Raw genomic sequence first — 11,410 nt, forward strand, 5'->3', positions numbered from 1 at the left:
GATGCCCTGGACAGGTCGCCAGTCTGTCACAGGGTAGAACATCCACAATCACACACCCATGCACTCTCACACTCACACCTATGGACACTTTAGAGTTGCCAATTAACCTATGAAGCATGTTTTTGGACAGTGGGAGGAAGCCGGAGATCCCGGAGAGAACCCATGCATGCACGGGGAGAACATGCAAACTCCACACAGAAAGGTCCCCCATTGATGTATTTTTCATGTCCCCCAGCCGGGACTTGAACCAGGGGCCTTCTTGCTGTGAGGTAAGAGCGCTAACCACTGCGCCACCGTGCAGCCCCACTTCTGTGTTTACATCCCATAATGCCTGGCTATGGTGGTTTTGGTCCAGTTGTTCTGCTTTGAGCACAGAGTCTATTCAGACTGAGGAAACTGAGACTGGTGCTCAGTCCGATTGAACACAAACCGAGACCACCTCAAAAGAAGGATCTGAGAGGGGTTTCTGGTTCCAGATCAGGGTCCGCTTGGGTGTATTCAGACTGAAAATTTGTTCTGGCTTTTCGGGGGAAAAATTTCTGGTTTGCTTTAGGAGCCTGTGGAAGATCTAACTGAAAGGTAAACAGTACACTTTTATTCAAAGTCATCTTGTGAATTGAAGCCAGACAAACAAAATTGCAGAGAAATCACTTTTGTGTTTGCATTATTAAAGAGCCTCAAGTAAGAAGTTCCAATAATTGTGTCTGGATTAGCAGTGAAGGCTAATAACGGACACATTGGTCCTTGAAAAGCAACGAAAGGGATGCTTAAATATAGACTTAACTTTCAATGACAGAAATTATTTTATTGATCTTTCATCTTTGGACAAGGAAAAAGCTTTAAACTGTTGGGGTTCCCATAGAACAATTGAACAGTAAGTGTATCTGCTCCAATGGATTGTGGGAGACAGTATTTCTCATTCAATGCCACTATCTCTGTTAAATATTTAACCAAAAAGCCAAATTGTTTGTATTTTGTTTGCTCTGTTTGTTTCATTAGGTCTCGCAGGATTATCTTTGACATTTTGATCTTGGTCTGACAGAAAGAACCTTCCGTCACCTTTCTTTGTGTTCAGCGGGAAACCGTCACATGTTTGTGAGAAAAAATAGCCCACTGGGTTTTTTTAATGGCTGTCAGAGAATTAATCTCTCAATCTGAAGCTGTTTGTGCTCCTTCTTTCATCAGAACAGGGTTTGTTCACAGCATACACAGTTTCAGAAAAAGGTGGTTAATGCAACACTTTTCTATTTTGAACGTTTTTTTTTTGTCGAATTTCACAAAAGAGCAAAACTGGATCATCATCCTCAACATCCATTTCCTTGCAGTAAAACAAAGACACACACACACACACACACACACACACACAGCTCGCTGACGTCAAAGCCCATTCACAACCACTCCCTCTGCCTCCTCCCTGCCAGGATCCTGACAGGCGGAGTTAAGGAGCCACATTATTGGATGTCAGGCCCGGTGGTGATGAATGGGAAGCAGCCGGTCAGTCGCTGGGGGACAAACATACACGGAGGCGAGGGAATAAGAGACAGCTTTTTCCGATCAGATGAGAGCTGGTGTGTAACGAGCACTTATGATAAAAGATTCACTTGTGCCTTGCTGGGCTCACGATACCACAAACAACATTATTTATTCATCTCAAAATGTCAAAAGTGCCACTTTTGGTATCTGGGGAACACGTTTTTCTCTGCCGGTTGTTGAAATGAGAAACATGAAGGAGCTTCACAAAGTGTGAAAGGGAAGAGAATCCAAAAAAAATGAAGTTATTTCAAATCTGTACACCCACCACAGTTTGATTAAAAGGTCATGAAGCGAAAAGCAGAAGAATTAAATCCACTATAACTTGTGGTAAAAGTCAAAAAGTTCCAGTACTGTGAAGCAAAGCTGCTGATTACCAGAGGAAACGATAACTTTGACCTGAAGAAATCTTTCTGTCTTCAGTTGCCTGGCAGTGGAAGTAGGGATGAGAGCGAGCTGTAATTGGCTTCTGTTTACCAGCAACCCTCCCACCAACACAACCACCGGCAATTAGCCCGACAGCTCGGCTTCATCAGCACAACACTGACACATTGTGTGTGGGTGTGTGTGTGTGGAATGTGTTACACTAAACGTATGTTACTACACAGACGGCTGCATTCATTCTCAAACACCAGCAGAAAATTTGCTCTTTTGCATCTGCAGAAGCATCTAGGGTCATGAGTTATAACGTGCTGCTGCTGCTCCTGCAATAAAGGAGAGGAAACATCAACATGAAGATGTGGATGCAGCAGGACAGTCTCCAAAACCCCTGATGAGTCTGAGAGGATTCCATAGTCATTTCCGCCTACGGATTTGTGAAGCAATTGTTGACAAATATGCTTTATCCACAAATCGGAGCAGTTTCTGCCTTTAAGTTTTTTTCTATTTAGGAAAAAATACAGTAAAATGTAAAATTGAAGGAGTCCAATGTTTAGATTTGTAGAGTTCAAAGGTGTGAAAAGCTCAAGACTTCTTCATAGTTTTATCTCAAGTGTTGGTTTAATTTTTAACATGAAATAAATTGTAATCAAACTGATCCACATTTAATAAATAATCTCCAGGATATACCTGTTTCATCAAAAAGTCATAAGAACCTTTGGAAAATTGTGTGTACCTTTGTTTGGGTGTCAATAAACTGTGAAGAAAATCCAAAGTTTTAAATTATAATATGAGTTATATATCTTAATTTACCCGTTTGGGTTAAGAATATTTTAACAAAAAACTGTTGTTTTATCTTAACCAAAGAGCTTTTGTCAAATAGGAAATTTAAGATTTTTGCTATTAAATTTGAATATTTAAATACGTGTGTTTTTAAAAAAAGAGGAAAACTTTCAAATATGATCAACAAGATTATTATGTTTAGTACATAATAGATTTATTTACTTGTGTGTTTGGGCATTTTTGTAGAACCAGAATGAACTATACATTCACATGCTGTTAGTGAGGATCCAACATACCAAAAAAATCAAACAAATAATCCAAATCTCCTTGATTAATCTGTGGATTGTGTTTTTTATGAATATTTTCTTTATTTACATATTGTTTTTCTAATGTGGGGATTAGTTTTTAAAAACAAACATAATTTTCCTTAACCCCTTGTTGTTTGGTTTTCTAGCACGTTTGTGTGATTTGTTTCTAATGTTGAGTTTTGATGTTTTGAGACATTCTTTTTTCTTAATCCCGCCTTTTCCTGGCTGTGACTCTGACATTTGAGCCCTGTGCCGCAGCCGCCTGTTCCAAGCAAAAACCGGCTGTAAATAAAGGGGGGAAAGCAGATTATGTTCAGAGGATCACTTCAGAGAAATGCTGCTCATGGGAACACTGCAGGAACGGCAAGATTTGAGTTTCTTGAAGCAAAACATTAGTGACAGAAAAACGAACTTAACGAGCGGGTCAGAGGAGGACTTCTCCAACTGAGGATGGAGGATTTATGAATGAAAGAGCCGCCGCACACACAGATCAATACTTGACTGGATTTGATAGGGTGCCAAAAATAGAGACGAGAGCGCGCCTGCTGACGGAGAAAGTCATTCTCTTTTTGTCATGCGCGCGCACCCATACAGTCCTGTTGTCACCCCGCCCGTCCCGGCCGCCGCCGTCCGTGAGTCATCGGCGGACTTTAACCATTAGTGTTCCTCCGCGGTCGCGGACGCAACAGTCATGATGGCCATGAAGTCTTCACTAATATGATCTAAAACATCCTTCAGATGTTCAGACCTGACTCTGATCTATATGAATAAAAATGTAAAAAATTTTAGATGAAACAGCACAAATGTCTCCTGTCCCGGAAAGCGCAATGAGCGCGCGCGTGTCGGCCCTCTGCAGCACAAACTTCGGACATTCGTTTTGTTTGGCTTATTCGTGTGAACTGCTCGCGTGCGTCGAGCGCGTGCCAGGCAAAGGCCCGTGCGCGAGTCTATTGCGTACCTCATGACGCACGAGTCAGGTGGTTATTCTGAGGGAGCAAAGAGCTGTCCTCGGTGCTGAAACGGCAGTCACCGCGCAAGGCAGAGAGATGCTCAGATTCCCCGCGAGCCTCCGCGCCAAATAATTACGAAAGGTAAGATTACCGTCTTTCTCTGAGGCTCAAAGGCGCTTCGTCAGTTCAGACCGGGTTCCTCCTCATCATCGAAGGAACTAAGGGTTTGCTTCGGAGGAACTTTAGATGTTTGCCAACCTGATGCGCCGCCGCAGATGTTGACGTTGTGTTGTTTTTGCCCGCAGTCATCCTTTGTTCTCTTTGGCTCGAGCTCATTTAAAATTCATCAGGTTTCATCGCCAATTTTTACTCTACTTTTCTGTCAAACAATAAAACCGTTTTGCTTCAGCGTTTAAGTAAAATCAGATGAACAAAAGAAAAAAAATGAAAAAATTGACACTAAGAGTTTTATCGTTTATTTGATGCAATGTTTTCTTTTCTAAAGTTTATTTTCTAACAACTATTTAAACTGAAGTTAAATTTTCCCTTAAAAAACATCAATAATATCATATTACGTTTTTAAACATGTTATCTAATCCCCAAAATGATAAATCTATTTGTGGCAAAATATTAACAATAATTAGACAGAAAACAGATTTTGCATATTATGGGATGTTTCTCTGGACCCTCAGTCTGGTTGGTTTCCCTTGACAACGTGGCCATGACTCACACACAGACGCATTTTGAGGGGTAATACGATTTTGCACAGGAGCGGATTAAAGCACTGATGATGATCCCAGTCTGAAGGTCTGACAGCAGCAACAGGCAGGGAAACAGATGCAGGCAGAGCTCCATCCACCTACAAACTCCCGGTTTTAGTCTATTACAAGAGAATTTCAGGGTTCATCATTTAAAATGAGCAGTTTTCTTCTATTCTTGTTGTTAATTGATGCTAAATACTAATGCAAAACCATTTCCCCAAAGAATCTTGGGAGTTTGGTCAAACAGAAATTGAGACCTGCCTGTCCAGGTTTAACTCCATCTTTATTTGCGATGTTATCACCATGACCGTGGCTTTTTAGAGACACATCAAAGTAATTTCCAGCTGACACATGCCTCCTCTTTTTTTGCAGGAATCACAATGCCATCCCTCTCTCAGACTTCTCCGATGTGCAAGCCTTTCCTCGTCTGTTTAGCCAACCTGCTTCTTGTGTTCGCTTCTGCTGGCGTTTATGGGGCTTCGCTTAGAGAGCACAGGATGCTGGGAAGTGAGTCAGACTCCCTGAGACGAAATGGCCTCCAACCTCCTAATGCAGACATGCTGAAAGCCTTGGAGTACATTGAGAGTCTCCATCAGAGAAGTGGTGGGGACTCCCCGCAGCAAAGCCCCCGAGCTTCAGGGCAAGACGTCAGCCACATGGATGACATGGAGAAGCTCCAACTGCTGCTGAAACTGCATTCTAACCCCATTCAAAGTGAAGATGAGGAGAAACAGGAGGAAGAGCAAAGACAGGATAAGAGTGAAGAGCTGCTCCAGGCTGTGCTCAGCACACTCCAGGAGACGGAGAAGGCCTCCAAGCCAGCCCTGCTCAGCCCAGAGAGACCAGGAACAAACAGAGGCTCTGTGCAGCCAGAACAACATGGCCGCAGGTTTCATAAGAAGCTGCCCTTAATGTTTGAAGATGAGGAGGAAGGTGAGGATGACAGGGATGCGGAGGGGCCCCGGTATGAGAGCCTCTTTAAACGCACCAAAGAAAACGTGGAGGAGAAGTACACACCTCAGAACCTGGCCACGCTGCAGTCTGTGTTTGACGAGCTGGAAAAGATGACAGCTGCAAAGGGGATCCGTAAGAGGGAGGATGAGGAGGAGGAGGAGGATGATACAGAAGAGGACGGAGACGTTTTCAATGTGAGGGATGACGAGTACAACGACATGGATCCTGCACAGTGGGGTCCACTAGAAGAAGAGGATGACGAGGAAGAGAGTGATGACCGACATGATCGAGGCCTTGATTATATTGATGACAATGATGAAGAAGAAGATGAAGATGAAGAAGAAGAAAACTCCCCAATGAAAAGGTCTAATAATGCAGATGATGCTGTTAATTTAGTTGATTACTACCTTTTTAAAGTCCTGGAAAAAACAGAGGAAGAAAAGCAGAAGCGAGATGTAGAAGAGGAAGAGCAGAGGGCTGAGAGAAGGGTATCTCAGTATCCAGATAATGTAGACCCAAGGGTTATCTACCGGCTTATTACCATGTCCCAAAAATACCAGATCTCCCCTGAGGACCTCATGAACTTGCTTAAAACTAGATATCAGAAGAATCAAGACATGTTGCGTAAAAGCAATGAATTATACAGAGCAGGAAGCCGGTTTTCTCAGAAATCCCCACAGAAGATGAATTTTCCTGTTGCCACATTCTCCACCAGACGGCTGCCTTACGGACGAAAGACCGCAGAGGAACTGAGGAAACAGGAGATCCTTAGAATCCTGGGGTTGGGAGGCGAGGAGGCGGCAGATCCAGTCAGGACGCAGAGACAGCGTACCAGCTCCCTGTCACGACTTCACGCTCAGACCGCTGGGCGTTTGGGGGAATCCGCTCCCACACTGCGGCGTCTTCCCTACACCTTCAGAGACGACTACGATGACTCAGTGGATGAGAACGAACTGGCAGCTTATCTCGCCGCTCAGATGCTGGCACAATATCCCAAACCTGCATTTAGAAACAAGGTGGCCCAAAAGAGGGAAGAGGATGGACAGAGCGCCACAGACGCCTTCGAAAAGGCAGTGACGGAATATCTAGCTATAGTGGACTCAGAGAAAAAAAACCAAACACCGTCTGAAGATGTTAGGAGTGACGACACACAAAGTTTGGAGAATGAGGCCGTGACCAAACTGCTGAGCTACCTGAACCCAAAGCCCGGAGAAACTGACAAAACTGACAAAGAAATATGAACAAAGTGGTGTAAATACATATGTACATGGAGGAAAAACAGAGTATTTTGAGAAATAAACCATCCAGTCAACTTTAATTATTCCGTAGGTTTACAAAACTTTGTATTTATTAGCAGAAATGAGTGTTGCCACATTCACGTGGAGTTTCTCTAAGTGAAAAATTTGTTGCTTGACGACTTGTTCATGTGTCCCACCAGACTCAGACACACACACACACACACACACACACACGCAGACAGGCTCACCAGGCTCACACTCATTTGTGTTTTTGGTAATTTTTCTTAAATGTGGTAATATGTGATAAACCTGAGATGAATAAAGCATTGATGTTATTTTTTTCCTTACTGTCTAGTGTTTCTCCAGTTAATCATCCGCACACCCACACCTCATTAAGCTAGTTTGTGTGTGGGCGAGTAGAGGGGGCTTTAAAACTTTAAAGAAAATGATTTTTGAGTCACACGGCGTCCAGATGATGAAGTTCATGAAGACAGAAACGTGATTTGTTGTCATGTTCTCTCAGCTCAGTAGGCGGGTTTGCTCATATACTCCTCCATCGTCTGTGGAGCAAACAGATGTAAATGCAACGAATGCGACGCAACAAAACCTGCATCCGCTGAAGACTTCTTCACGGCTCCTGTACCTCTTGAAGGGTGTCGGCCTCCTCCACAGACCCACCCACAGCAAACTTGGAGGTTTCTAAGATCTCTCCGCCCATCAGAAACTCATCCAGGATGAAATAAGCCTTCTCAAAGTTAAAGATGATGTCCAGCTCGCAAACCTGAAGCAGAAGATGCTGTCATTTCTCCAACAACACATTAAAAACGAATCCAATTTCAAAACCAAAATTGTCCTTTCACACTTTGGTTTTTGGAGATGAGAAGGTTTGTCACTTTTTTATCGTAACTAACACCTCAGGGGTGAAAGAGTAGGATCATCTGGTGGACAGGGAGGTGACGTTAACTAAGGGTTGGGATGGAGTCAAAGTTACAGTTATAGCTCCTTGAGAGCAAACAGACCCAACAAAAAGGTACAGGTGAAACCCCGAATCACTAATGATTCCACTTCCTGTCTTTAATATCAAATAAACATGTTCACATCCTCTGATAAATTTTGAACAACCTGTTATTTCTTTCTTTCTCTCTACAGAGTGATGAACATAAATGGAAGCAAGAACATTTTGAACATTTGAAATGTCCAGCTACAAAAAGCTCTATTATTATAAATCTTGACATTACATTGATTTAATAATCAGCTTTTCCTTACGCGCACACGCAAATGAAATTAAAACATATTTTGGTTTATCCTAATGAGCTTTACTTACATTACCAAAGTATTTATCCAACAGTTCAACATATCTGTGGATCATTTCCAGAGCCAGCAGCTCGTTGTCCTTCTCTTCCAAGCCAGTGCAGAAATACAGGCTGGCATACCTGCAACGGAAGCAAGTGAAGGTCACCTGAGTTAACCACTTACAGGATGATAAAAACAGAACTTCTGTCAGCCTAAAAGTCACGCAGCAGGTGGTGAAATCAACGCAGTTCTGACATAAGGGTCTTTGGTTAACATCAGTGTGAACTAGAAACGTGTGGATGAAGTTACTCTAAAACAGGTTTGACTTCTGGTATGTAAGCTCAACAACCTAGTAAACTCCAAAGTTTGTGTTTGCTGCATTCTCTTTGGTCCTGGAAGTCGGTTTCCCAGGAACTTTTCATGAAGGCACCCTGACTTCCTGGTAGGGATCCCTCAGAGATTTGGAGGAGTTTGAAAGGGCATCTGTCTCCACATGTGGTGTGGAGCATGGATTTTGGAATGCGGCACATGAAAATATACTCCATCCTTTGCTACATCAGACCAACAAAGCACAGTATGGAAGGACATTTCCTGTCTGTGACACTGTCCCTGAGACATTGGAGCACATGTTTCTCAATTTTCCTGTTGACTTGCCTTTATTGCAGGAGCTAAGGGACACTGTAAAGTCCTGGTGTGGAACTCTGAGGGGGATTGGGGGAGGGCCTTACCAATTGGGATTGAGAGATGGCGCAGGTGACCTGGATGGAAGCTCCTGCTGGCCATCAGGGGGGAGGGGTGGGGCAAGGAATTCAGGTGGACGTCCTGAGACCCTGCACAGGGTTCTCGCTGATTTTCTGCTTCATCGTGCACGACCCAGAGACTTTTTGCTGTGAGGATGGTGGAGTGCACATAGTTCTTTGATTATGTTTAAAGTATTTGTGATTTGTAGTTTTGTTTTTAGTCAATTTTGAATGTTTTTGCAATATTTTTTATTACTTTGCATAAATTGTAGCGGTCTAAGTTGGGCTAGGTGGCTGTTGGGGTTCTGCTAATGTTTTATGTTCCGGAGTTCAGTGAACACACCAGCCAGAGAGACTTGTAGGCGTTGGGTTCTCTCATTCAACCTGTTGTTGGGGGTTTGGCCTGATAGGGTTCAAGTATTGACTGATTATGGGAAATGGTGGGAGGTGCATGAGAGAGGGAATTAAGATGTTTGGGGAGCATTTTTCCTCTTCTGCTGTTGAGTCATTGTAAGCCGTACAGTGTTGGTTACGACCTAGAGTAACCACAAAGGTTGTTCGTCCGTATGAAGTTATCTTATCAATTTTTTGCTTATGAGGACCCATTATATGTTTTTTGTTGTAACACTGGTTAACTAGTGAAGCAGACAACATTCATGCCAGCGCACGTGTTTTCCTCCAACTTCTCAAATGATGCACTAAGTTCAGACTTCCAAAGCTTTTTGTGAACACAGTTTATGTGAAGCATGTGTGTTTTTAATCTAAAATCCCTGCCACCTTCCTGTGTTTACTGTTAGTGTTTTTGATTCATGTTGCTCCTCGTCACCCTATAGTGATGCCAGGAGCAGGAAATGTATTTAAGATGTTTCACTTCTTTTTTCCCATATGAGGAAAAGTTAAACTGCTGTCCTAATGTCTTCTTTCGAAACTCCAGCTGACTGATGCATGTCATGGTTAGCTTGTTCCCTGCTGATGTTTGGAGTTTACGCTTTTCTTATCGTAAAACGAACATTTAAGGAACAAAAGTGAGATAAAGATGAATACTATTTACTACCAAGGACTTTAAACCTTCACCAGGATTTTCCCACTCCACAACAGTATCAGTCAGCACATGTGAGACTTCCCATGGGGGGGTGGGGGGGTGCCTTCACCCACCTCTTGTAAACAATCTTCAGGTCCCTCCACTGCAGGAAGTTGGAGGTGCGTGGTGGACGGGCCAACACCATCAGAGTCATGTCCCGGATCACCTTCTTCTTTTCTAGCTCTGATAGGGGTGTGAACCACTTCTGCAGCCGCAGCTTCCCCTGCCGACTGAACAGCAACAGGAAGTGGATCTGAAAGAACAAACAAAGAAGAATCAAAGAAGACGAGGGTTGATCTATTGCAGAGGCCATGGACCCTAAATGGAGTCAAAGCCGCTGCAGCGACATAAAGCCACAAAACAAATGTGGATGGAGACTGGCAGTCAGAGCAGAGCATGCAAATCAGCTCTGAGGGCAATAAAAGAGCAAACACAAAGCTTGTGTTGAGCAAGAGCAATCATGGAGAGCTCTTTGCCCAGGGTGCAGCTGTGGAGGTCTGCAGAGGGACAGACGCAGAAAGAGCAGAAAAACAAAATCCTTTCCACACTTTAACATGAGGTTTACTGATGAAAAGGATAAAATCTACAAAAACACATCTATTTCTGGGTATTGATCAGACAAATGTTCTCAGCCAGACTGTCAGTTTAATACTTAAGAAGGTGTGAAGAGATCACTCAGATCCATAACTTCATTCAGACATTATAAATGAATGGGACTCGTTTTATGCAGGATATCTGACCCTCCCTCCCCCTAAACATTTATGAGAAACAGAGTAAATGAATAACCTTCATGCAGACCAAAGACAAACTAAACCAGGTCACTTCAAAATAGCATTTACTCCATTAGGAGACTCTCATTGAGTGTGAATGACTGGCATCAGAACATGAACACAGTGAAATAACTCACCATTATTTCAGCCTCTGCAAAATGAACAAACAAACAAACAAACAAAACAAATTAAAAATGAAAGTATGTCAGGCTGTAATCCATCTGTCTGTCAGAGGTTTTATGCTGCGCTACAAGACATTATTAAACCTTCCCAGAGGGCTGTCCGTGCGCACACCTTCTCAGTACAGGTACACGCCCTGTTACTCCTTCAGGATCTGATTGACTGTCGAGGTCTTTGAGGTGTGACAGGTGTGACAGATGTCATTATTTGTTTGTTTGTTTATTTATTTCCATCCTAATTTTTTGGTAGATTTAGATTTTTTAACTAAAAACATATACAATATTACATACAAATATTTATACATAATTTTTGTATTTAATACTCTCCAGATTAGTATTTTACTATTTTACTATTAACACCTTACATTTGTACTATAGTTATTGTCTTATTATTACTTTATGAAATAATTAAAGCTATAATCAGCTTTAATGTCATTTTTGATCT

At 42.6% G+C, this 11,410-nt stretch overlaps 2 protein-coding genes across 3 annotated transcripts; one reads left to right on the plus strand and one right to left on the minus strand.

Annotated features, from left to right (window-relative positions):
* Positions 1–3,963: 3,963 nt before the first annotated feature.
* On the plus strand, positions 3,964–7,237 carry scg2 (secretogranin II). The gene is made up of 2 exons (XM_004075713.4): positions 3,964–4,090; positions 5,083–7,237. The coding sequence occupies exon 2, from the start codon at positions 5,091–5,093 to the stop codon at positions 6,903–6,905; it is 1,815 nt and encodes a 604-aa protein (XP_004075761.1). The 5' UTR covers positions 3,964–4,090; positions 5,083–5,090; the 3' UTR covers positions 6,906–7,237.
* On the minus strand, positions 7,181–11,057 carry ap1s3 (adaptor related protein complex 1 sigma 3 subunit). 2 transcript variants are annotated; one of them, XM_011482660.3, is made up of 5 exons: positions 10,924–11,057; positions 10,091–10,269; positions 8,227–8,335; positions 7,546–7,683; positions 7,181–7,462 (listed from the first exon to the last, which is right to left on the minus strand). In XM_011482660.3, the coding sequence occupies exons 1-5, from the start codon at positions 10,924–10,926 to the stop codon at positions 7,427–7,429; spliced, it is 465 nt and encodes a 154-aa protein (XP_011480962.1). In that variant the 5' UTR covers positions 10,927–11,057; the 3' UTR covers positions 7,181–7,426. The 2 variants fall into 2 exon arrangements, with proteins under 2 accessions (XP_011480962.1, XP_011480961.1); XM_011482659.3 differs by lacking the exon at positions 10,924–11,057 and having other exon boundaries at positions 10,091–10,581.
* Positions 11,058–11,410: the final 353 nt, after the last annotated feature.

Source organism: Oryzias latipes, chromosome 13, assembly GCF_002234675.1.
Source record: "Oryzias latipes chromosome 13, ASM223467v1".
Lineage (NCBI taxonomy): Eukaryota > Metazoa > Chordata > Actinopteri > Beloniformes > Adrianichthyidae > Oryzias > Oryzias latipes.

Excerpts from the sequence above, each read along its gene's own strand:
- ap1s3 (XM_011482659.3), bottom strand. The coding sequence starts at position 10,329 with ATGGCCTCTGCAATAGATCAACCCTCGTCTTCTTTGATTCTTCTTTGT. Across the intron at positions 8,336-10,090 it reads CTGAAGATTGTTTACAAGAG|GTATGCCAGCCTGTATTTCT; the intron begins GTGGGTGAAGGC and ends CTTCCGTTGCAG. Across the intron at positions 7,684-8,226 it reads TGGATAAATACTTTGGTAAT|GTTTGCGAGCTGGACATCAT; the intron begins GTAAGTAAAGCT and ends CTTCTGCTTCAG.
- scg2 (XM_004075713.4), top strand. The coding sequence starts at position 5,091 with ATGCCATCCCTCTCTCAGACTTCTCCGATGTGCAAGCCTTTCCTCGTC.